Source organism: Acipenser ruthenus, chromosome 28 (genome assembly GCF_902713425.1).
Source record: "Acipenser ruthenus chromosome 28, fAciRut3.2 maternal haplotype, whole genome shotgun sequence".
In the NCBI taxonomy this organism is placed as follows: domain Eukaryota; kingdom Metazoa; phylum Chordata; class Actinopteri; order Acipenseriformes; family Acipenseridae; genus Acipenser; species Acipenser ruthenus.
Window position 1 is genome coordinate 10,407,752 of NC_081216.1, and position 27,616 is coordinate 10,435,367.

The window sequence follows — 27,616 nt, forward strand, 5'->3', positions numbered from 1 at the left end:
GGCGGGACCAGCAGGTATTCTTCCTCTGCTGGTGGAGGTGGGAGTGACACACAGTTGTCCCACGGCGGTGGAGGTGGAACCAGCAGGTACTTTCCCTCTGCTGGTGGAGACGTGGGCTGTAGACGTTCGGCCTCCCCCCTTTTGGGTTGTGGACGCACCGGCTTCTCCCTCTTGGGCTGTGGACGTTCGGCCTCCCCCCTCTTGGGCTGTGGACGCACCGACTCCTCCCCCTTGTCTCCCCTCCAGCAGCTGTAATTCCAATCTTCGAGGAGGGGGGAATTAACTGGGAAATGCCCCCACTCCCCACAGATGCAGCAACAGTAAGTCTTACTTATGCTGTGGAGGAGGACTTCCCAGCTGATCTCCTCCTGTGCCTGCTGTTGTAGCTCTTCCTCCTTTTTGCTCCCATCCTCCTTCTTCCTCACTCTGCTTCTCACTCCACACGTATTAGAAAAAATGAAAAAAAAAACTAAAAAAACTGCAGTACCCTACTCTGACCTGAGTCCCGGAGGCGCTGCCGTTTATTTAAATACAAAAATAAAATAAAAGGTTTTAACAAAAAGACTTGCTCACAGAGCTAAAAAAAGATTAAACAAAAATAATCACAAACACAAAATAAATAAATAATACATTTTACAGGGCTCCTCACCCTGTTACAGTAACACATTTATATACCTGGCTACTAGCCCCGGTGGCTGATCTAGGCAACCAACATTTCGGTGCCATTAAATCATTAAATAGTGAATTTCTATTTGCTGCACTGTGTGTCCTCACAGTCAGTGGGTCAGAATGCTCCTACAGAGACTATTTGGAGTACATTTTTCCTTTAAGATGGCGTTTGTATAATTTTTACCCATTGAAACAGCTAGTATTAGTTTTCCGCTTATTATATTAATACTAGACTTTGTTTTTACTCACACAACAGAATCACATTTTACACATTGCAGGTGCACATTGAGTATGTCTGTATTATTAGGTTCCCTTTCAATTTGAAGATGACCACCAATGGATACTTTTCGGATATTGCTTGCCTTGGTAGGTATTTCTGAGCATTTTATGTCAAAGCTGCCGATAGGCCCTTCTGCGGAGTGACGTCCTGGGTCCTACCTCCCAAGGGATCAAATAGTCACTACGCAGAATCGCAGAATCTCTTTTTGCCTCTAAAGAGGGCCCAAGATGTGGCCACCCCTCTTGTAAAGTACACAGCTACCTGCCCAGGTGGAGGTAAGCTGGCATTATCATACGCAGTCGAGACTGTGTCCGCAATCCAGTGCAACAGTCGCTGCTTGGAGAGGGCCTGTCCCAGGGTCCGTATACTGTGACAGATGAAGAGCTGGTCAGAATGACGCAAAGCCCTTGTCTTTTCAACGTAACATCTCAATGCACACACTGGGTAGAGGGAATTTAAATGCCTATCCTCCTCCTCTTTTTTCAGATCGAAAAAGTCCCTTGGGTTGGCATTGTCAGTACCTTTTAGAATTTTGAATGCTTGAATCAGATCGCCGCATAGTCTTCTTTGTTCAAGACTGAATAGATTAAATTCTTTTAGCCTGTCTGCATACGACATGCCTTTTAAACCCGGGATAATTCTGGTTGCTCTTCTTTGCACTCTTTCTAGAGGTGACCAGAACTGAACACACTATTCTAGATGAGGTCATACTAATGCTTTGTAAAGTTTTAACATTACTTCCCTTGATTTAAAAAGTACTTCAGTATGGCCCAAGTGACCGCCTACCAAATTAAACCCCTTATTAGGCAAACACAAAAGTAAAAAAGAAAATGCTTTAAAATCTGTAAAAACACACAAGTGTAATATTTTTATTGTGACACACATAAAATAGTTTTATAGTTATGTTGACCTTTACATTTCAGATATAAAATACAGAAATTGTGAATAAAACTGCTTTTATCCATCAACTCACTTTAAAATGATTTTCAGCTACACATTTGTATTAATGTTATTTATAGTTTCCTAATGAGTTATGAGGTGAATCTCTTTTGGAATTGCTCCACTGTGAATGAAGTTTATTTGTTTGGGATGGCTCTAGAAGACGATTCCGCTATCTCTTTGCAGGGCTACACATCACTGCACACTTTTAGATCCCACCAAACAAACAAACTATTCACGGTTTAGAAATCACACACAGCTCAGGACAATTGAATGTCAGTGGCAATCCTGTGATCCCAACACTAAGCCAATTGGCTCTTTACAAGTGGCTGTCCCCTAGAGGACAAAGGCCAGCACAACAGGTTCAGACTCAAGTTCACCAGGCCCATGGCAAGTAGAGGGTACTGTAGCACCTTCCCAACCTGCAGAACAAGTGCCAAAGAAACAGACCTTGTGAGATCCATGGGCAAGATCCTCAACTTGACGCAGCCAGGATGTGAACCTGTGCTACCCTGACTGACTACAGAGCTCAGCCTGCACACACACAGTTGCGCCTTTACCAAATGAGCCACTTGGGTATCTAAGGGTGTTGATCTTTAAACACACATTTGAATTAATATTACCTTTGAAAAATGCATACTAAAAGCAGCGAAGCCATTGCTCTAAAAATCACTGTAAATGTTTAAGGGTCCTGTGGCAATGTACCCCGCCCGTGTGCATTTGTGTTTTATGTTGTATGTTGTGTGTGTTAATGTTGGTGTATTGTAGTTGGTACACAGGATATAATGTGGGTAATGATCACAAGTTTTAAAATGTATAATTGTATTTAGGCACGGGGATTGCACTTCACTGCACGTGCATTTAAAGTATTTAATAATATGTAAGCACGGGGTTGCACAGAATTAGTTCACGTGCTGGGATTCAAGTGAATAATTAATTAGTAATTGAATCCCGGCACAACAGTATATATAGATGCACAAAGCACTCACTCGGGGTTGTGTGTTCGGGGAGTGGAGAACAGGTGTGGAGAGGAGAGAATTTCAAAAACTAAAAACTAAGGAGAAAGTAAATTTGTTTCTTTTACTCACCGTGTTTGTTTGTCTGTCCGTGCACCGTTTGTTTAAGTGTTAATGCGTTTTGTTTGTCTATTTATTTTGGCCTGAAGTGCCGTGTCCTGTTTTCTGTTTAAAACCTTTTGTTTGTTTATTAAAACACTGAGCACTGCTGCGTCTCAGATTCACTCATCACTACTGCCTCTGTGTATGATTCTTTCTGGTCTGACGTCATCACTGCAGCTAGCCTGCCACAGGTCCTTAAATATATTGTATCCATTTTGTAATTGTAAACCTGGTTATATTTCCGGAAGGAGCATCCGCCCACTAATTAACACATCAGTTCCAAGCGCCGGCATAAAAACTCTGTCTGGCTGCATTCATGTCGTTTCTTTTTGCCAAAACAGGAAGATGACCATTTTAGATCCTAGAGGAAGGGCTACCCTGGACAGGGCCTCGGGCAAAATTTATTATCGTCATTAAATCATATGTTACATTGCATCAATCACTATTCAATTGCATTCAATCATATCACGGATTCTCCTTCCTGAAATATTAGTTCTTCATATTTTTTCAGAAGGCACTTAACACTAGCACACTAGCTCCCAGATAAAGGGCATTGGTTGCTAAATACACTCAATGCTCACTAGATCAGCCCCCCCCCATCCAAAAAAAAGAAAAAGAAGAAATATATAAATATACAAATTAGACAGGTCATTTGACCTTCTTTGTGAATCAGGGACACATTGGCAGTAATACTCTGCTACATGGGACATCCCCAGAGATCACAGAGCGGGTTGTTCTCATTATTTTACTAACCCAGTCAATAATCTCTGTTATTTCCCTCTGTTATTCCTACAGTACTTCATTCTGAAATCAATCAGTTTTATCTTTACACCCAAAGGGCCAAGCAAGTGCTCTTTCAATATTCTTTCCATTGGTATTAATGTTCCACAGTTAGTAGTGCATTTTACAGTATATGCTAAAAAAGAAAAATAATGGTTCAACATTCCATTCTATACCTTTCTCCTCCTCACCTGAGATTTGTTTTTAAATGGTTATATTATCTTTTTATTATGTTGATTTAAACTGTTGTTATGTGTACAGTTTGTTCTGTTAGGTTTGGGTTTATTTATTTGTATTCCTTCTAGGAATGAGGCATAAAACTAGGGTTCCCACCTCTGATTTACAAAAAACCGGGACACCAGAGTCATTTCGTCCAAAAAAAGATAAAAAATCTTATACTTTAATGACATTTAATGTCTCAGGAAGTCTTACAGATTTCCCAGTACAGCTGCCTCAAAAAGAGAACAATCCAGGCAAAACCAGAATGGGTGGCAACCCCACATAAAAGCGATAAAACACAGGATTCCTGACAGTAACAACCAAGTACTACTGCACGGTTGTAATCCAGTTTTCATAAAATGCATTATATGTACTATTTATTTATAAAGGTCTATCATCCGTAACTTTGTGTTGTGCAAAATAAGAGAGGGTGAGGGGGCGATGCGCAGATGCAAAATTCAAATTGCATTGCGGCCTAGGAAATTATTTTGCACTGCACCCTATGTAAGCTTAAGAGCAATGAGAATTACTCAACATGCACCAATAATGATCCGCAATTATGATAATGAGGGTCTCAATGAGCGCATTGGTCTATTTAGCAGCCACACTTGCAGAGTTTGGAGTACAGAGTAGAGTAGTCGCTCTATGACATTTGTGGTGCACGAAAATACAAAGCAAAAAAAATATTATGTCAGAGGAAGGGCAGCAAAGTCCTCTTGGCGCACAGAAAAGAAAATAAAAGTTTGCTGAGGAGCTGGAAAAGCCTCAGCAAACATCAGTTACGCTAGTATCCTTAGGAAATGATATGTTTTGGCCTGCCCATTTTAGCATGACATTCAGAAATATGCTTAGCACTCTGGAAAAGGTGGACTGTACTATCCCTCCAGGCATTTCAACAGTGGTCTGAAATGAACCAGAGGCTTAGTGCAGAGAACACAGCACTTTCACATGTGCAGGGACGGCGGGCCTTGTTTGACGCTGTGGTCTAGCTCATCCCTCAGTTCAGCTAGGAGTTCAAGGATGACCTGTGGAGAGATGATAAAGCTTTAACATAGGAGGCTCATAGGAGGCTGTGTGGTCCAGTGGTTAAAGAAAAGGGCTTGTAACCAGGAGGTCCCCGATTCAAATCCCACCTCAGCCACTACTAACTCATTGTGTGACCCTGAGCAAGTCACTTAATCTCCTTGTGCTCCGTCTTTCGGGTGAGATGTAGTTGTAAGTGACTCTGCAGCTGATGCATAGTTCACACACCTTAGTTTCTGTAAGTTGCCTTGGATAAAGGAGTCTGCTAAATAAACAAATAATTTAACACCGCATCCTCTGGCATCCCAAACAAAGTGACCCTGGGATTGAACATGCAAGGTCTTGTCTTGCCCTTCTCCTCCATCCGTGTTCCTGTCTCTCCTCAACAAGAGCAAAGTGTCGTCGTATCAGGAAATGCACCACAGTAGCCATCGTGAAGCCAATGACAGGTCTCTGCAGGTGTGTGCTTTTATACAGCTCTTAGTTACTCGCTTCTACAATAGTTTGCACCTTGTAGAAGAGGTGTAAAGTTTTTGGAGGGTTAGCAATTGCCTAAGTGCAAGGCAAAATCCTTACATCACATTATAATGTTTGCACGCGCTTAGTATCCAGATCCCACCCAATTCCATGCTCTTTTCTTCATTTGAATGTATTTCAATATAATTGTAATGGATCAATGATGGCAAACTGCAAATTTGATAGCGGGTGCAGAACGGCAGGTGAACACCATTCTTTACATACGCCACATTTTTAGCAACCGGTAAAATCAGACTTTACGGCTGCTAAACATGATTTACGGCAGCATTATTGGGGTTTTGCACCCACAAATCACTTTGCGCATATCCTTACACCACCCCCTTAGAATCTTTTCAACTCAACACAGGCCAGTGTCGGTAGCAGATGTATCATTTATGGTATTTTAAGTCATCAATTTTACTATACATTATAGTTGCTGAAACAGGGGAGATCTGGACTGACTGTCTGGCACATCCGTATTACTGCAGGTAGAGGTCAGCAGTCTTGTGGGGTCCGCCTGTCGGTCATGGCGATGACACGGAGAGGTGGGGAAGAGTGTGTGTGTGCTTTCCCTCTCTCTGAGTGGCTGAGGGGCGGGCCTTGGGAGACTGCTCGGCCCATAAGATCTGGTTTGGTTGGACGCTCGGGTGGCCGTGTTTGGGGAATACCCAGTGACACTGACGAAAGACGTCAGTTTTAAAATAAAACGAGGCAAAACTGGCTGAGAAAAACAGCCGGCCTTAAAATAATTTAACGGGAAAAGAAATAACAGAAATCACCACGTACCCGAGGGGACGTGCTTAGTTGTACGGGGAACTCCGGCCATCCCAGTGTATAGAGGGTAATTGAGCGTAGGACGGAGGCCCGTTCTGACCGGCTTAGCGGCAGTGGGGTCACTGCGTAAGCAGCACTTTTTGTTTGTAGTTTCATTACTGTGTTTTATTTTCCCTTTTTCTTTCGCCTTTGGTTTTCATTATTATTTGCGAGCACTTGTTGTGCCTATACCTGTATTGGTAAACGCCGTGATTCTGGTTACTGTTGTCAGTATCCAGAACACGGACAACAGCGCCATCTACTGCCTCAAATAAATCAGTACGCCTGAGCGGCGCTACAAATAAAGTACTGTCTCCTTGTGTCAGTGAATTGCCCACCACCCTTCCACAGTTGCACAATAGTTATAGTTTCAGATTAGTTTCCATGTTCAACTCCCCGTTTCATCGTGTAGTGGAACTTCTTAAAGGTGGTCTTGCTTAGGTTTTTAAACGAACTGTCACTGTTCACTGCTCCCCTGCCTTTCACATCTCAGTATCTGTGCTGAAAGCATAACCTGGTTTAAGCTTCTGTGGCTTCAAGCTTAAACCATAAATATTTCAAATTTAGTTTTTGTAATCAATATAGACCAGAATGCTCTTCTGCATATTTCAAAATTCCTTTTTAGCATGTAAACAGCAATATCCAAACGCACCAGTCTGTGACCTTGAAAGCTAGTGTTTTGAACTCTTCATTTTCAGCTCTAGTCCAATCAGATAAAAGTATTTTATAACATAGCAAAAGTAATCTCAGAAGTGTAACCCAGTAGAATGGGGTTATGTACAGCAGAATTGGTTTTGTAGATTCCAGGGATTTATATACCGGTATTGTCTTCTTTCAATGGATTTATGAGTAAGGATTACAATAATCAATTAAATCACATTTACTGTGTCCAATGTGATTAGGAATTGATTTGTTTTTTGTATTAATTGTTAAATTTTATTTATTTAATGTAAAACTTTGAAAACAAAAATATAAAAAGAGACTTAAGTCTGTTAAGTGTTAGAATCAGATTTCACTGTTTGAAGTTACGGATTACATTTTAATTAATAAAAGACAGAAATCAATCTAAAGCTACTAGATTATTTTGCATGATGCTAACAGGGTCATATTTGCCTCTGAATTTATTCCATGTTGTGTTTTGCTCAGATACTTGAATTCTTGCACCAACACTACTCTAAACACGTGCAAGGTTATCGTTGTCGTCGTTTGCTTTGTGAATCAGACGCACAGCTGCGGATTCACAGATTCTTCTGCTGTTGGCTCTGCAGGCTGACCGGTCCCAGTTGTTCAAGGAATCCGACGGGGGGTTCATGCCTGCACACTGCCTGACATCGCCAGTAGAGGGTATACCCTGCCGCCAATATCTGGAACACAGGAGAAGGAAGGTTCACATATTACAGAAACATCTGAATGGATACTTTAATATGCTGAAATGAAGGTCCCACCTTCTCAATATTAGTGGTGTGCAGATTCATCGATTTGCACGGTGAACAGTGATATTTCTCTTGATAAGATTATCGATACAGTGACCCCCTGTACCGGTACACTGCAATCTTTTTTTTTTTTTTTCTAAACTGCAGTGGCGGTGTTAGTTTTAGTGTCTATATTCAAAATCTGAGAATAATATTTATTATTAAGTACTTTTCAAACCGGAGAGCTAAGCAGAGCAGGTTATTGCTGATCAGAGTTTTTATGATGGAATTCAACCTGTGTGCCGGCATGTTTAAATTCAACTGTGTGGCCTTACTGGATTTTTATTGCATCAATTGCATTTATTGCCAAGAATCATGTTGTGTCTAAACTGTGCGGCTAGAATCAAGTACAAGGAAAACAACAAATCTCATGAAATTGACAGCATATTAATTCTGGATCATCATCATCATCATCATCAACGAAGATGGCAAGGACAGATCTATTAGCCAAGCCAGGTATGGTAATGTTTACAGCTTCTTATGTACACCCTACACAGGAAACATTACATTCTTCAAAGCTACCATAAGCATCTGTGTGCGAAAAACATGATCTGTCCCAACTGCAGCTAATGATGTTCGAAATGTATATTATTTAAATCAACATGTTGGCTTCAAAGTGACTGGGATTTTAAAATACTTTCTGACGTCAGCAAAAAAACTAAACCTAGAATCAGGCCCGCCACCAGCCCCGCAAAGTTCTCATTTCATTTTGCAGATGGATTTGTGGAATATCGTTTCCACTGCCTGGCACTACAGGCTTGGCTGCCAACGGCTCACAGTCAAAATCAAAATAACGATTCAGTGCTTTTCAACAAACCTGGCCAAGAAATTCTTGCCGAGCGTAAAAGGTCACTGGGAGACCGTATTGTGTTTTGTTTTAAACAAACAGACAGTAACACTGCGTTTAGAACAAGGCAGTCTGAGCAATGGACGCCGACATTTAAAAGAATGTTCATTATGACAATATATACGATTTTACACAACCTTCAAGACCCAATTGATTGTTCTTCATCAACACATAGCGATGATGATGATGATTTCATTCCATGCCATAACGCGTGTGTGTTAAGTTTACAAATGTTTTCTTTTAGCTTCAGTTTGTGTGTTCTCTTTTAAACATGAAGATTTCCCTGTCAGTTTCTTCTCTACACGCACCTCTTGGCTCTGTGATGACGCAGTTTGGCTACATCGTGTATGATACACAAAACCTCAGCCGCTTGGGCGAGCAATGGAAACTAGGAATTACATGTGTAACCACTTATTCCAATAACTGATTACAAATGACTGATGGTATAATCCATCTTGTAGTATGGTAGAATTATTTTACTAAACCACTGCACTTAATATTAATAAGCGGGCCGATACCAAATGGAACACGAATGAGATTGCAGCCAATAACTTCCAAAAAATTCCAGTCGGATTTGAAAAAATAAAATAAAGTTTTGTTTGAGGACATTTTAATAGACAGAGCTACAGAACAGCACAGGTACAATAATAACCACCTACAATACAAGCATCCACCTACCTGCAGAGAGCAGCCCAGCCACAAGCCTCGGGCTTTACTGACTGAGACAGAGTACAAGACGAACCGGTAAATCACAACAAACCCTTACAGCTTGCTCCACCAAATGCACTCCTCAAAAAGAATGAAATGATCGCTAAAGATACATTGACTAGCAGCTGTTTTAACTTGACTTTTAGTTAATAGCATTCAGTGATTGCACGCAGGGGTTTCGCTGTCGCTCGTCACTCTCGTAATTTGCGAATGTTTTTTGAAAGTGACGACAAAAAAAAAAGTGGAATCATCACTGGTGACGATCGTTTCTGTTTGTACTATAAAAAAAAATCCCTTTTGTTAGTCACACACAGCGTCTCGTTCTTTGAAAGAAGGGATCGCTAAACCATAGTCACTGCTGCTGATCAGATCAGCGCCTCGGCCTCATCGATTCATTGACTCTGCAACGTTCTCATCCCGTTGTAAGCGACGTAAATGCAGTCAGCCATTCAGCGCCTCAGTTTCATGTTGCGTGTCAGTTACCACGGTAACCCAGACCGCTTTATGAGGCTGTACTCGGTGCTGCTGTAGCTTTCAGCCTCACATTATTCTTTGCAACCTGACAGCTTCTGCTGCTGCGCTTTCACGATTACAAAGAGTTCTGTTCAAACCTTTGCATCCGCAGTGTTAGCGCCATTGCGCCAGTGTCCCGCTGAAATTCTCTTAACGCGCTCGTGTGTCCTCCTTCCCTGACCAGACGCAATCAATACCAATACGCAGTAAATGAATGTATGTTGTATTAACATGACATGTCTGACGACAGGCTAATCTTTTTTACTTGTTTCTTTACACTTGCGTTTTCATAATTAAACTCCCGTGCTTTTATTCTCCAGTCCAGTAGAATGCGCTCACACCCGCCCTGGTTACACAGGCAGTTTCACAGTAAAGCATGGACAACAACATCAGGCTTGCTAACAACATGGCCCGGCGCAAATATAACCTCGTATCCCTGTTACACCCAACCATTACTTCTGGAAGAGTAAGTAATAAGCTTCGGCAGTGACTGTTGAAATATAGTTTATTATAGTTGTGCTTAAAAATACTGTCTGCAGAAGATTTGTGAAACAGAAATGCATCATTACCTAAAAAAAGTAGCCTACGGTAACGTTATAAAATATGTTAAATGTGTCTTTTCTATGACCAAAAATGCTAAAATTCAGGGCCAAATTTATTCCATATGAGTTAAGCACCAACTGTCTCTTGACCATTTCGCCAGTAGGCCTATAACGAGCATGATAAAATTATATACAGTGTATGTGGTTTTATACGGCACTGTATACAGACGTGCTCAAATTTGTTGGTACCCTTACAGCTCATTGAAATAATGCTTCATTCCTCCGGAAAAGTGATTAAATTAAAAGCTATTTTATCATGTATACTTGCATGCCTTTGGTATGTCATAGAATAAAGCAAAGAAGCTGTGAAAAGAGATGAATTATTGCTTATTCTACAAAGATATTCTAAAATGGCCTGGACACATTTGTTGGTACCCCTTAGAAAAGATAATAAATAATTGGATTATAGTGATATTTCAAACTAATTAGTTTCTTTAATTAGTATCACACATGTCTCCAATCTTGTAATCAGTCATTCAGCCTATTTAAATGGAGAAAAGAAGTCACTGTGCTGTTTGGTATCATTGTGTGCACCACACTGAACATGGACCAGAGAAAGCAAAGGAGAGCGTTGTCTGAGGAGATCAGAAAGAAAATAATAGACAAGCATGGTAAAGGTAAAGGCTACAAGACCATCTCCAAGCAGCTTGATGTTCCTGTGACAACAGTTGCAAATATTATTAAGAAGTTTAAGGTCCATGGAACTGTAGCCAACCTCCCTGGGCGCGGCCGCAAGAGGAAAATCGACCCCAGATTGAACAGAAGGATAGTGCGAATGGTAGAAAAAGAACCAAGGATAACTGCCAAAGAGATACAAGCTGAACTCCAAGGTGAAGGTACGTCAGTTTCTGATCGCACCATCCGTCGCTTTTTGAGCGAAAGTGGGCTCCATGGAAGAAGACCCAGCAGGACTCCACTTTTGACAGAAAAACATAAAAAAGCCAGACTGGAATTTGCTAAAATGCATATTGACAAGCCACAATCCTTCTGGGAGAATGTCCTTTGGACAGATGAGTCAAAACTGGAGCTTTTTGGCAAGTCACATCAGCTCTATGTTCACAGACGATAAAATGAAGCTTTCAAAGAAAAGAACCCCATACCTACAGTGAAACATGGAGGAGGCTCGGTTATGTTTTGGGGCTGCTTTGCTGCGCCTGGCACAGGGTGCCTTGAATCTGTGCAGGGCACAATGAAATCTCAAGACTATCAAGGCATTCTGGAGCGAAACGTACTGCCCAGTGTCAGAAAACTCTGTCTCAGTCGCAGGTCATGGGTCCTCCAACAGGATAATGACCCAAAACACACAGCTAAAAGCACCCAAGAATGGATAAGAACAAAACATTGGACTATTCTGAAGTGACCTTCTATGAGTCCTGATCTGAATCCTATCGAACATCTATGGTAAGAGCTGAAACTTGCAGTCTGGAGAAGGCACCCATCAAACCTGAGACAGCTGGAGCAGTTTGCTCAGGAAGAGTGGGCCAAACTACCTGTTAACAGGTGCAGAAGTCTCATTGAGAGCTACAGAAAACGTTTGATTGCAGTGATTGCCTCTAAAGATTGTGCAACAAAATATTAGGTTAGCGGTCCCATCATTTTTGTCCATGCCATTTTCATTTGTTTTCTTATTTACAATATTATGTTGAATAAAAAATCAAAAGCAAAGTCTGATTTCTATTAAATATGGAATAAACAATGGGGGATGCCAATTACTTTTGTCAGTTTCAAGTTATTTCAGAGAAAATTGTGCATTCTTTGTTTTTTGTGGAGGGGTACCAACAAATCTGAGCACGTCTGTATATGCCTACAATACATCTTGCATTGAGAAAACACCACTGGAATCGGAATAAAGGAAATTCTTATGTAATACAGTTCACGTGCAGCATGGTTTTGGTAAGTATCATTTTCTAAACTATATAATTATGTGCAGTATTAAAATAAGTTAAAAACATAGCAAATCCACAAAACCAATGAAATACATAGTGTATATTTGACATTGTATTTGTAGTGTTCTGTGTAACACGGGCCATCGTTTAACCTGAAGCAGATATACTCGTTTATCATATTATCAACAACACCAACGTGTAAAAATAAAGCAACAATTGTTTTGAAAACTGTCCAAATTATTTACTTGGTGGCTAAGAATGAAATGTCAAGATAAAAATGTCATTTTTTATATGGAAATTGTCAAAATAAAAGGGGAAGCTGGAAGAATTTACCAGTCAGGACAATGGCATTTAAATACTACTACTATTAAACTGTATCTGTTGGTAATGTGGTTTCTTCTAGCAGTTTTCAAACTGGGGTACCTCGAGAAAAATTCTGAAATGGCAGACAACGCATTTTGTTTAGTACCACTTGCCAATCTATTGCAAACTTTTGTCACGTAACCAGCGTTTAATCGCTAACACCAGACTGACGCACTGTGACAGCGTTCAGTGCACACATGGCTAATTTACATATTAAATATGTACATTTTAAATAAGCCCTTGTTTAAATGTAATATAAACAGTTGGGCGGTTACTGCAGTTTGTCTGGGATACAAAAAAAGACATTTTAAAAAACTAAGCCTAGTCTTTAACTCATTTTATTTCCTGTGTGCGTTCATGCCTGCAAGTCGATATTTTATTCTTTTCAATGACCCGATTAAAGTTTATTGTAACAAGTAATACATTTCAAAATACAGAATGAATGGCCAATCAGAAACCAAAGTATTGTCATGCAGTCTAGTTTGACAAGCCGTTACGTCTGGTGTGAGAGTAGTTTTAGCTTTCAATCCAGTGAAAAAATGTGGATTGTTTGCTCAATACTAGTACATTACTAGCAAATGGCGATCAAGGCGAAATACCATCAAAGATTAAAAACGCCAAAAATGTCTTGCAACTGAAGCTCTCTCCAATTTCCCTGCCATTATCAGCGATATGTGTGGTAACAAGCAGGGACATCTATGACACTGATACTAGGTAAGCGTTTTATTGTTGTTTTTTAATTAGCATCAGTACTGTACGTTTTAGTCACCAATAATTAAAAAATGCCAGTAATATGTTTTCGTATTGAGGCCAGCTGTAGAGATGCGTAGATAGTGAACTTTACCTTCTTTTCTATAACTTTATCATCAATATAAATACATGATTGCGGTAAACTTGTGTGCGCGAATTAAAAAACAAAACTGTTAGCCAATACTGTAAAATGTCGCAGAAGAAAATCCACTCGTTTTTTCAGCGTGGCCACAGCAGAGTGAAACAGAACAAACAGAACAACAAATTGTAGAAAATGAAGACTTGGATTCGGAACACCAGAAAAAAGAACAAACAAAGCTCACACGTGTCAGATAACAAAAAAGAAAACAAGCAGCAAAGTTTCAGCCTTTTTTTCTTCTTTTTATTGTAAAAAGACATACATGGTATAAGTAATTCATAATGCATTCTGTGTCTGTATGTAGCTTTTCAGGGCAAATAAATCTGGTTCTTGAATTTTAATGTTCTAAAACTTTACAGCTCTACATTACCAATTTATTTAAACTGTAGAGCATTATTAAAACGGTTTAAATTAAATAATTGTTTTGGTCAATACAGTTATTTAAGGTATAAAATAAAAACAGGATTCATAACACCCTTGAAGACTTGAGCTGTGCGCCAGTAGTGACTACTGAATATCTGGAGTGACTAATGTTTTTAGAAAGGATTAGTCACTAGTGACTACAAAAATCTAGAACCCAGGGGAAACCCTGATTTAACGTCTACTCTGTACTACATTATTTATAAGGCTTCCTGCAGCAGAATGTATAACAGGACTGGGAGGTACGTATTGTATTTAATAGGCTATATTATTTAATGTAAACACGTATTTATTTTATAGTTGTCTAATGAAGACATACTTTATTGATTCAATATTTGTCAGATCAGATATACAAACTGGTCTTTTCCAATTTTTGGAAATCCTCACCCTCTCCTCAGAGGTGTGTTGTCCACCCAGCGCCATTCTCCTTTCTTGGCTTGATCAGCCAATCCAATCCAGAAGTAAAAGCCACCCTTCTTTTCAGCTGTCTTTGAGATGAATTTCTAAACACAAAAAGTGAAAGTTGCCATGGTTACAGGTTAGGTTACAGTACAGCCCATTTAACATTGCTCTTGTTAACGTCAGTATTAAAGAGTAAGTAGCGGGTTTCCAAAAAATACAGCGTTACACGTCCCCACGTGTTGCTACAACTGTTTAAATAATGTACCTGTCATTTTTCTTTTGATAGTTAACATTGACAACTTTTTACACTTTTAAACTAACTGTTTCAAAGCTCTTTTCAAAATGTCTGCTCAAGTGCACTGGGGTTTGAGATATGTCCTCAAACACTGCATGTGCTCTGACTTTTCTGTTCTTTACCACATCATGGATCGTTATTGCTGTGTTACCCGTTTGACAATGTGGGCAAAAATCCTTACACTATCAGTGCACTAGCAGACATTTTGAAAAGAGCTTTAAAGTTCTAAGTGTAAAAAGTTGTCAGAATATTAAATAAATAGAAAAATTACAGGTATGATATTTAAACAGTTGTAGCAACACGTGGGAATGCGTTATGTATTTTTTTTTCTGAACCCCCCTAATTGCTAAAAACTAAAAAAGTACATTACAGAATATTTTAAACAAAGACAAACAATCCACTTTAATTGATTTATAGCACAGACCTAAAACTACCACTTAAGTATCCGGCTGCTGTAAAAACAACAAATCCACAATGTGCGAAACAATAGAAGAAAAACAAAACAAACAAACAAAAAAAACACACACACACACACCTCAATTGGCAATTCCATTACCAGAGGAAAAAAATGCTTAAATACAGTTAGCCTCTACTGTGTTATTTACACTTGGAGACTAGGGTACTGTATCAGCAATGCAAACATGAGTTACTACAAGTATCGGAACACACAATATTTTACCTTTTTAAAAAAAAAAAAAAAAAAAAAAAAAAAAAAAGGCAGTCACTATCACTATACTAAAAACACGGTTTCAAAATAGGCAAGGTCATTTCAAAACGGTTACTTTTATGAAGAAAAAAAAACAAGTTCAAGTCACATTCAACTCAATGAAAACAAACTATTAATAAAAAAACAACAAATAAATAAAAATAAATAAATAAATAAATGAATAAATAAATAAAAAGTCAGGCCAGTAGCTACAAGACATAACAGATTTGTCATGTTATTTACATTTGGTTCGTATTTTGGGGTGAAATTTTGTCCTTTACGTTTGTAGAAACTCGGCTCAAACCAGAGATCTCTTCAGCTGAAGGTCACATCCTTGTAATTCATGCAGCAGCAGCATGTTGTGTTTAATTGCACATCTTGAAGATAAAACACTGAACTTATACAACGGCCACCAGACAAAACACTGGGGATGTGCTGGCATGAAAGACAAGACAATCTGGCAGATATGTTACTGTTGCTTATAATCCCAGGCGACAATGATATTGTGGAGGCGACTGTATGATTATATATAGTATATGAGAATTTTGAGGCATCCGTTTGTCTGTCTAACATTTGTACATGTGCTGATGTGGGTTATAGGTCACAGTGATCTAATATGGCCATAGCTCTACATATCTGTATGTTTACAGCTGTGGCAGGAAGAGTACAACATGTTCTAGACTTGAAAATAGAAAAGTTATTTGTTTATCTGTGTCCCTCCCTTTCTCTCCCTTCCGCTCCAATTCCTGCGGTGGCTGCCATGGTAACACAAGCCTGCTGGAATATGAACTCTCTCAGTGCACAATACACAATACTGAATGGTCTATTCACAGGACTTGGAGCAAGAAACAGTATGGCCATTTCCATGGTAACAACCAGAATGTGTCTCAGAGAGATTTCACATTACTGATACACAGCATACAACTAATTCAACTGGTGTACCTCTAGTTTTGTATGCAAGCTAATGTAGTAGAAAAAAATGCAACTTGGTCCATTTATCACAAATAGATTGTAGACTTATATATTTTCACATTGAAATTACATTTTAATAACTGATCTGGCTAAAAAACAAATTAAATGCTCTATACTAGCAACAGTACAGTTGTGTACTAATAGCAATGACAACAATGACAAAATCAATAATACATTTCCAATGCTTATCACAAATATTAGGTTCTGTAAGAAAAAAAAAAAAAAAAGTTTTATACCACAAGTTCCATGAATGAATCACCATTAAAATGTCAGGATGAAAATAAACTGACTATACTATGAACTTCATACAGTATGCCCTGTCCAGTAACATTTTCCTCCTGTAGTATATAGCCTACTTTATATCCATCCATACATCTACAACAAGCCAGTCCTTCCTTCAAATTGTAATGTGAAAAAACAAGAACTTTGATGCAGTTAAGAGACAAACAAACCAAAACATGTCCTGCTACTTCCAAGTAAAGCAAAGCTGTCTTTTGGGGGACCCCGAGCTGCTCCAAGGTATGCATTACACAACACACAGCAATACTGGTAATAGATAATAGTAAATCACAGTGGAACAGTGAAAGCATATTCCTGTTCCCAATTCAACAACCTTTTTCATCTTGCCTTATCGAATACCTTTTTGAAATGTACATACCAAAACACATTACAGTGCAGTTTATATTTAAAAACTGAACAGCATTTGACTTGTAATATGGACTCTAGTTACACCACCAATTCATCCAGGTGTTTTTCTAGCTGGTCTGCTTTGGTTTCGTACTCCACTTTGTTCTACAGGCTTCAACAGTGTTTTAGTTTTTACCCAAACAATGTAACCCATTCCAACTGCTCAGCTCAGCTGGCTGTGGCTCTGCTGAGGAGTACTTTCACAAATGTAAGAACATAAGAAAGTTTACAAATCCCAGAATCTCATCAAGCAGCTTCTTGAAGGATCCCAGGGTGTCAGCTTCAACAACACTGCTGGGGAGTTGGTTCCAGACCCTCACAATTCTCTGTGTAAAAAAGTGCCTCCGATTTTCTGTTCTGAATGCCCCTTTATCTAATCTCCATTTGTGACCCCTGGTCCTTGTTTCTTTTTTCAGGTTGAAAAAGTCCCCTGGATCGACATTGTCTATACCTGTATTGTATTGTATTGACAATTCTTTTCAGCACAATAAAAACAATGCCTGTACTGTTAATAGTACTGCTATTAACTTTCCAGGCATCAGATTGCAGATGTACCTAACAGGGTTCGAAGCACAGTAAAAGGTCACTGTATTAGTGCACAGAATCAAATACTTCAGCAGCTGAACATCTCTCATGGATAGACTAAAAACTGATACTAGAACAAATGTCATGCATGCAAAGAAAACTACATGTGTTCCTCTTTAGTATACAAAAGCTGCATGTTTCATTCACAATGGGCGAGACAGCAGACATGACATATAGGTGCTGGGTTGGCAGGTGCTTTTAAATCCAAGACTTCACATTTTACTAATGTTTCAACATCTCATGCTGAAGCCTATAGCACTGACTTACACAATAAAACAAAATATAGTCAAACCTTTAAAAAAAATGTGACGTGTTCTTAGACAGACAGGTACCTCCTTATGTCCCCAGATTGTGATCCACTCAATTCAAGTTCATCCAAACCAAGTTCATCCCATTGAATGAGTAGTTCTCTAGATACATGTGAAATGTAAGGTGCAGACAGACTGGACAAGCAGCAAGGATCATTATCATTACGTTTGCCCAGACACCTCCACCAGCTCCCTGGCCTGGGACAGCCAGGCTCATTACATATGCAAACGTTTGCCCAGACACCTCCACCAGCTCCCTGGCCTGGGACAGCCAGGCTCACTCTCCTACCTGCTCCTCCTCACTCTGTATCTTCACCAGGTCACCTCTCTTTGATCTGCACTGAGCCTGGCTGGCATTCCATGACATGATATCCTTTGAAAACATGTAGCACTTGTGATTGAACAGCACCCAGCCCTTCAAACACAATTCACACATCTGACCTATTGAGTAAGAAACAAGGATGCATGTGAGTAACTTACACATAACCTCAGCTACAAACACAGGAGCAACAATAAGTAAGTCACCACAGACTGCATCCACATATTTACATGCGTGTGAAAGAATCACAATTGGATGAGCAGTTCTCTACATATGTTAAAATGTTTAGCATGCAAACATACAGTGTTTAAAAGGCAGACTAATAGATACCCATCCCCAGATTGTGCTAAAGAATGTTGCACCTCAATTGGATTGCTGTTCCCCCCCCCCCCCCCCCCAAATGTAAAAGTCTGACTTGCTTTTCACCTCTGAGGTCTCAGATCCCAACTGAAATGAATGGTTTTGTTTAACACCTACTGGATAATAATGTAGTCCACATTAATAAACAATCACCACATTTGTGTCTTTGCCTCTCCACGTTGTTGCATAGCTGTGGAGGGAATCGCTCATGGTTCCCCCTTCAGTACTGGACCTGACTAGCCAATGACACTCTTCTCCTTCTTTCATCAGCTTCACATTCACCAATTAAAAGAAAACGACATTGCCAGACTGGCCACTGGAGTGACTCTTACCGTTGCAGTTTTTTGTGATATTGCTCCCCAACACAGCCTCAAAGAAAAGGGACTCCATATCGGAGCAATTCCCTGTGAAGCTGGAATGTGTGGGCAGGCCTGTGTTGACTTCATCCACTTTCTCCTCCTGCTCATAATCAACTGGAATAGGGCTGTTATACTCCTCACCATTTCCTTGAGTCATCCTGGAACCTGAGAGAAATCAGACATTTTACAAGGATCCCAGTGATCTTCCTCATTAGGCACGTGTGCACACTCATCTCTTTAAAGTACATAGAGTTAACAAAAACATTCCAGAAAATCTCATTACTATGTGTTGCCATCATTCTGTAAGCCTCTCATTTTCCTATATGAAAGATGTAGACATTATTAGAACAGTGAATCAGATTTTTTGTAATGGTTTCCTGATTTCTGCTTGGAGATATTTCGATGCTACGCTTTCCCATTCACAGCACTACTCCACTTAAATCTTCGGAACACCAGTGACATTGAACACACATCAGTACTGGGAGGGAGAGCCAAAGCGGGATGCTTCTGGGAGTTTTTAAGGAAATAAATGGCAGAAATTAATTTTAAAAGTTAGTACTTATTATTATAATAATAATGTGATTTTGCAGTTCTTTAAGCAGTTCTCTAAATACATGCACAACTGTAATACATACTTACAGACATCTCCACAATCGCAAAGCTGTAATGCTAGAAAAAAAAAAAAAAAAATTACTGAAAGTATGTTGTACTTAGTCACACTTTTTAAATCTAAACCCTTAAGGTCCGAGCTATTTTAACCTGTTTTATTTATTTATTTATTTTTTACTGTTGTTAGATCTGTGGCTATAACTAACTATAAAAGATTACAGGTGCATACATGAAATGAATGTGCACAAAAAAAAAAAGTGTAATAGTCTGAGACTCACCCTGTTTAATACAGAAACAAAAACCACAGAAAGAGATGCTTTTCAGAAAAACATTATTTATTGTTTGTAAAATATTTTAACATGACCAGCTCAAATCTGACAGCGCACAATGAAACTTCAACATGTAGACCAAAAAAAAATGTTTGAACAAATTCGATTAAAACAATAAAGGAATTGGGGCTTCTGAGTGGTGCATCCGTAAAGGCACTCTGCGTGGAGTGCAGGATGTGCCCTATAGACTGGAGGTCGCCGTTTCGGGTCCAGGCTATTCCACTGCCGGTTGTGGACGGGAGTTCCCAGGCGTCGGCACACAATTGGCCGAGTGCCACCCGGGTGGGGAGGGCTTAGGTCCGGCAGGGTGTCCTCGGCTCACCACACACCAGCGACCCCTGTAGACTGGCCGGGCACCAGCGGGCCTACCTGCAAGCGTCCTAGAGCTGCGTGGTCCTCCGACGCTGTAGCTCTGAGGTAGCTGCATGGTGGGCCTGCAGAGTGTATAGAAGCGGACGGCTGATGGCACACATTTCGGAGGGCACATGTGTTTGTCTTTGTTTAATCGTCTACTTTATTATGAATATATTGTGTAATGTTTTAAGCAACATATTACATTAATGTTAATTATGGTAATAGTTTTTGTTTTGTTTTTTTTGGGGGGGGAGGAGGTGAACCTCCACATTTTTTGTAAAATGACTTTACACTTCAAAAGATGCAATGTGTTTCAGTAAAATGAAACGATAAAGTTCACATCCCGAGCAGAGGGAGAACACAAACAAAAACGTCATGGGGATGGCATTGCAGGGGAGATGAAGGAAGGTTTCAGTTCCGTTCTGAGTGATGTTTTGTAAGCATTGTGAATGCTTATTCACCACTGTTACACCCCGTTAGAAAATTGACTTTTCCTGCATTTTATAACGCAAGCCTGTGAACGTGAGAGTACATCTGTACGTGTTGTTTTAAGTACTCGGCCAGAGTACTACTGAGACAGACATCAAGTAGACCTCATCAGATTTAATTCGCCTCGGGCAAGCAGGAGTTTCTAACCCTGCTAACAGAGAACACTCAGGCCCATGACGATGTTTTACAGATCCTACAGATACTGAGAGAACACTCAGGCCCCTGACGATGTATTATAGATCCTACTGATACTGAGAGAACGCTCAGGCCCATGACAATGTATTACAGATCCTACAGATACTGAGAGAACACTCAGGCCCATGATAATGTATTACAGATCCTACAGATACTGAGAGAACACTCAGGCCCCTGACGATGTATTATAGATCCTACTGATACTGAGAGAACGCTCAGGCCCATGACAATGTATTACAGATCCTACAGATACTGAGAGAACACTCAGGCCCATGATAATGTATTACAGATCCTACAGATACTTACAGAGAACACTCAGGCCCATGATAATGTATTACAGATCCTACAGATACTTACAGAGAAAACTCAGGCCGATGATGATGGAAACCAGCAGGCAGCAGATCACAGCAAGCAGGATGGAAGTCTTCTTGTAGAGGGACTCTTTCCCACTAGCAGACTGCAGAGACTTTGAACCTGAAAATAGACATCAAATACCATCAACTGCCTATGTAGATATCTACATCAAGGATGTCAAACACACACCAACTGCTGCCACCATGGCAAGTCATTTTACAAGCCGGGAAAAATGATATTAAAAAGAACAAATTAGCCCCCAATTTGAAAGTGCTGCACAGAGAATAATTTGTAGCTTTTCCACAGCTGCATTTTACAGGGTGTAAAGTACATTACAGATATCAACTGAATTACAGATATCTCAAAATGAACAGGATGTTCAATGTTAGGTATAATTTGCAATGGATGTCTTAGTAAGTTTAAGATCAAGAAAATTATAGATATCTCCAAGTGAAGAGTGCGGTTTTCAAATATCTTAAAATACATTATTAATATCTCAACATTGCTGAGATAATGAATTTAAGTCTCTCTAAAATCTCTCTTAATAGCAATTTCACATTTTGAGACATCCAAAAATAATTTCAAGACATCTGTAAATGAATTTTAAATATATTTAACTGAACCAAATATATTTTCAAATGACCCTTAGTACATCCTATAAAAAAGGCCAACAAGATGCTTGGATATATTGTGAGGAGTGTTGAATTTAAATCAAGGGAAGTAATGTTAAAACTTTACAATGCATTAGTAAGACCTCACCTAGAATATTGTGTTCAGTTCTGGTCACCTCGTTATTCTGATATTGCTGCTCAAGAAAGAGTGCAAAGAAGAGCAACCAGAATTATGCTGGGTTTAAAAGGCATGTCATATGCAGACAGGCTAAACGAATTGAATCTATTCAGTCTTGAACAAAGAAGACTACGCGGTGATCTGATTCAAACATTCAAAATCCTAAAAGGTATAGACAATGTCGACCCAGGGGACTTCTTTTACCTGAAAAAAGAAACAAGGACCAGGGGTCACAAATGGAGATTAGATAAAGGGGCATTCAGAACAGAAAATAGGAGGCACTTTTTTACACAGAGAATTGTGAAGGTCTGAAACCAACTCCCCAGTAATGTTGTTGAAGCTGACACCGTGGGATCCTTCAAGAAGCTGCTTGATGAGATTCTGGGATCAATAAGCTACTAACAACCAAACGAGCAAGATGGGCTGAATGGCCTCCTCTCGTTTGTAAACTTTCTTATGTTCTTCTTATGTTCTTATATGTGCAAATTATTTAAAGACAGCTGCAATTCATTTTAAGACAGGGGTGGCCGGTTAACAGTGTTCGCTTGATCGCCAAACCCCCAGTTTCTTATTAATGAATTTCCACCCTCACGTGACACTGGCCCATCAACAATGCCGTTCATCCCATCTTTTTAATGGGCTGAAGCTGGGCTACGCTTGCTCAAATCCGCCATTCACATACGCAGTAGCTGCCAGCCATCAGCCAGGACTGGCTATGATTGGCTTAAAAATGTCTGGATGGAGTGCAGCCGGTTAGCAAACACGGTCTTGCATGGTGCGTTATTTTGCAGAAAGACAGAAAACGTTTAAGCTCTTTAAATTATTAATAGTCTAATTATCTTTGTCTATCTTTAATTTAATGTTTATGTTTACGAATATTTGTTGAACGTCGTTCTTTTCAGTTTTAATCTGCCTTTATTTTGCACCGTCTGTCCCTTTTTCTCTGAGGCTGCTGCCTTCAGCAATGTTTTAACTTAAGCTCAGTAATATTTTGCTTTGTTTGGCAATTATTATTTTTTTGTTAATTTACCGACTACTACTGCCTGTTTGGGGTAATCAGTTATTAAATGTACCATACTGTATATTTGTATTATTTATATGATATTTTAATCTTGTTGACAGCCTGCATCTGAGGTGTGAACACCCAAAAATTCTGGCCACCAGCCGCCACGGTTTTCGATGAAATGTCATTTGAGATATCACTAAATGATAATTTGGCTTGCCATCCAGAGGTGCATAATATTTCAAAAGTTACTATCGTTTTCTTCTCTTTATACATGTTAAAAAATGCAACGGATGGATTTTAAATAAAGTGAGGGGATTTTATAAGCACAGGGAAAGTTACTGACTGGCAAAACTGTCTCCCAACAAATTTGCAAAATATGTTTATATTATTATTTGCATTGCAAAATCAAGGAGTACGTTTTATTTGCCTATTGATTTATTATGGAGCATATTCCTATGTTGCTCATTAGTAAAACACCTAGGAGCAGGGATGGACAGTATTGAAAATACATGGGATTTCATTACATTTGTTTTTTGTAATTTAGTATTTTGTAATTATTTATAGGCTAAACAACATTTTGCTCAGGAATTACTACCAAACATTAATCAATTATTTAACTAATATAGTATTTACTAAACTCTCAAGGATCAACTCTTTCAGCAATTCCTTATTTAATCAACTGACAATCACAGGATTTTTTTTACTTTCCATTTTAAATTTGAAGGAGGAAGTTCTATTTCTAGCAAGTATCAAACTATTATACCGCACCTTTAAATTATTTATTTACCTTTGTTTGTCTGAAATAATTATTGCCACCATTTGAAAGAGTTCACTTTGAGAACAGGGCTCCAGCAGTTTGAAAAACAGCTGTTGTTAATATTCTCTCAGAACAGAAGAGCTGACCTTCATAGAAAGCAATGGCAGAACTGTGCCCGGTTGTTTTATTATTATTTGGAATACAGGGTGTTGTTACTTATGTCAATTAATGCTGGTTGCAGTTTATTACGATAAAACCACCAATTGTAATTTGTAGTCAATTACTGCACACACATTCTGCTGACCCGCTACTAATAAACCATACGATTGTGTGTGATTGAGTGTGGGTTTGACATTTTCCAACTGAAAAAAAGACACATCTCCCATCCCCATTTAAAAACATTTTACATTAGGGTTCTGGAAAAAAAAATATTGGTTAAAATGGCACGACTAACCTATCCATTATACAATGATGTGGCTCCAGAAAGTCTGATGTTCCAAATGTCCCCATTAAAACACTACGACTAGTATTTCTGGCAACTTGATTTCGCTGCTGCCAGTAGCTGCACAAATCAATGTGTTAGGATATATACCATTTCCACTTTCTCTAAACCCAAGACCAGTACAACATTTTATTTTAAACTACTGCCAGTTTAAAGTATACTTGTAATAGAGAGCAAATAAAGCCACTGCGTTATTGTTGTTTATATTGCGATATTTCCTTTCAGAATGATTGAAATAAAGCCACTGCGTTATTGTGGTTTATATTGCGATATTTCCTTTCAAAATGATTTAAATAACGTTATATTGCCTTTTATGTAATTTTGGCGATTTTTAGTAGAAAAAAATATAACTTTTGTATTTGTTATTGACCAAGAAAGAAAAAAAAAACACCATCTATTATTAAAATGAGGTCGTACGGTAATACAACATGCAATACATTACAGTACACCAAATTTAGGAGCAAGTTAAGATAACATCGTATCTGGTTATTCATTTAAAATAACAATATTATACGGACTAGGTATTGTATTGTACATTTAGCAGTACTCTGGTGTTAAATGCATGTTAATAATGGTTTAAAAGGCTTGGGAACTGTGATTAGCCTAATAATCCTTATTTTATCCACATCTGCGATTAAAGTCGACTCCGAAGTGCAGCTTCTAGTCATGATAATATCGTTACAATCAAATGTTCATATATATACAATTAACATTTTAAATAATGAAGACAGTCTACAAGACATCAATGCACGGAGTTGTTAGTGCTATAAAGGTAATGTGACTAGGTATATCATATCGACAGTTACATCGTGTTTTAGCTCAGACCAAAACTAAATGCATGCACAATCATTACACGGGCTACAAACTGGCATGAAGATAGACGACGTATCAGGCAGTTACACAGTTTAAACATACTTTTAATGTATGGGAAAGTTTTAACGGGTTAGCCTATATATTAAATATAATATCACCATTATAAGTCGACGACGTAGCTAGGTTTGTTTTATATTGTAAAGAATCACACGACGATAGCTGTTTGTATTGTAGTTTTGCTCAGCAAACATCATACATCATACGTCATACCGGTAGACCTTTTCAATGCAGGTAGTGTATTATACCTACCATCGCCATCTTCTTCCTCCTCTCCAACGCTCTGAAAAAAAATAGTCTTCATCGCCAGGTGCAATTTAGCTTTCAAATTCATGATTTCTGTTATCAGTATCATTTTGAAAGAAGCAATCCGTTTTGTATGTATTTTTTGCAGAGTTACGCCGTAGTCGTTCTGGTGACTATGAATGTCTGGACACCGTTTCTTTCTTCCGTTTTTCTCCTTTTAAATGGTTGCTTAAAGTCTTCGATCAGGCTCATTAGTGACATCCAGTGGCCTTTAATAATAACTACACACATAATAAAAGACCTGCTGTTTTGTGTTTTTCCAGTTCTCTGTATTCGTATGTATGATTTCTATGGCAAGCCAAATTATCATTTAGAGATATCTCTAAATATTTGAAGATATCTTCAAATATTTAGAGATATCTGGAAATGATTTAGAGATATCTTCAAATATTTAGAGATATCTATAAATGAATTAGAGATATCAATAAATGATAATTTGATTTGGCTTGCCATATGATTTCTGCTTCCAGCATCCTTGTATAGTTTTCTGCTTCTGGCTGGCTCGTTTCATTGCATTACCTAAGGTAGTTGTAGTTGCAGGCACAGAAGCTTCCCTTTCCCATAGAAGCTTTCTGGACACTGAATTAAACAGTCACTTTATGGTTTGTAAATACAGATACTTTATATATATATATATATATATATATATATATATATATATATATATATATAATTGATTGAGAGGAACGGCAGTTCCTCGTACAAGTTAGAAAAACTTGTTTCAAACTACCGAGAGTCTCTATTCAGCTCAAAGAGGTTAGCTGTTTTTACCATGTTGCAGCGGCAAAACTAAATCACTTAGAATTACCATCTTTACCAGTATCAAAAGTCTGAAACTTTCTTACCTCAAATGTGAAAAAAACGTACATACCTCTTCGATATAAGTCGTCAAACTAAGGTAAAATTGTTATTCTCCTCCTTCTTCCTCTTCCGTCTACTTTTTAAGGGTTGTAGCGACTATTCAAACAGAAAAGCTAAATAACTGGACATCTACCAATCCTGTGATTCCACATGTTGGTCAACGTCAAAACAAACCAGGGTATACAAGCAGTTTGATATCCACACCATTTATATTAAACAAATTATTTATGTTTTAAAACAACACATATCGCAGGAAAAAAAAAAAAATACCATAGTTTGAACTTGCAACATGACGTTCTTAAAGAGCACACGATCTTAGGCCGCTGCGCCAATGCACAGTTGTTGAAATGTTTTCTTTTTTTAAGTTTACATCCAAGCCTGACCAGCTTCGATTTCCTGTCTGAAAGTTTCTAGTTTCCTGTTTGTTTGGTAGATACCATAGAATGGAATTGCACACAAGAGTGGCATGTAGCTTCCTTGTCTAAATCCACAGCAATTGACATTTATATACCTATATAAAAAGTACAAGTTTCATGTAAAAAATAAATTATATATATATATATATATATATATATATATATATATATATATATATATATATATATTGCAAGTTGCCTAAAATTAATAGCGCATCAAAGAGTCACCGAGGTTGAAACATTTAGCGTTGCTACCAACACTCACACACACACAAACGCGCACACGCACTCACGCACACAAACACACAATAAAGTCCTTTCGTAGATATAATATAATGTGAACGTGAGCTGATTCAAATAAAAACACACTCAATCCTGGATTCGTTTGGTCTGTGTGTGTTTTATATGCAACCGCTTTGCACTAGAAATCTCCGTCATGGAGAAATCTTCCCTCTGCCTTCAAAAAAGCCTCTATCACTCCCCTCCTCCCCACCTCCCTCCAGAGCTACAGTCCTGTCTCCCTCCTACCCTTCCTCTCCAAAACCCTTGAGCGGACTGTACACCGCCAGCTCTCTGCTTTCCTGTCCAACCACTCTCTGCTTGACCCTCTCCAATCTGGCTTCCGCTCTGCCCACTCCACTGAAACCGCCCTCCTGTCTGTCACCAACTCACTTAAGTGTGCCCGAGCTGCCTCTCTCTCCTCTGTCCTAATTCTCCTCGACCTCTCTG

At 38.9% G+C, this 27,616-nt stretch overlaps 1 protein-coding gene across 1 annotated transcript; it reads right to left on the reverse strand.

Moving 5' to 3' along the window:
* Positions 1 to 1,783: 1,783 nt before the first annotated feature.
* LOC117434439 (C-type lectin domain family 4 member F-like) lies at positions 1,784 to 25,777 on the reverse strand. The gene is made up of 7 exons (XM_034056984.3): positions 25,557 to 25,777; positions 21,384 to 21,500; positions 19,690 to 19,719; positions 19,024 to 19,215; positions 18,302 to 18,453; positions 14,445 to 14,560; positions 1,784 to 7,721 (listed from the first exon to the last, which is right to left on the reverse strand). The coding sequence occupies exons 1-7, from the start codon at positions 25,657 to 25,659 to the stop codon at positions 7,532 to 7,534; spliced, it is 900 nt and encodes a 299-aa protein (XP_033912875.1). The 5' UTR covers positions 25,660 to 25,777; the 3' UTR covers positions 1,784 to 7,531.
* Between the last annotated feature and the right edge of the window lie 1,839 nt (positions 25,778 to 27,616).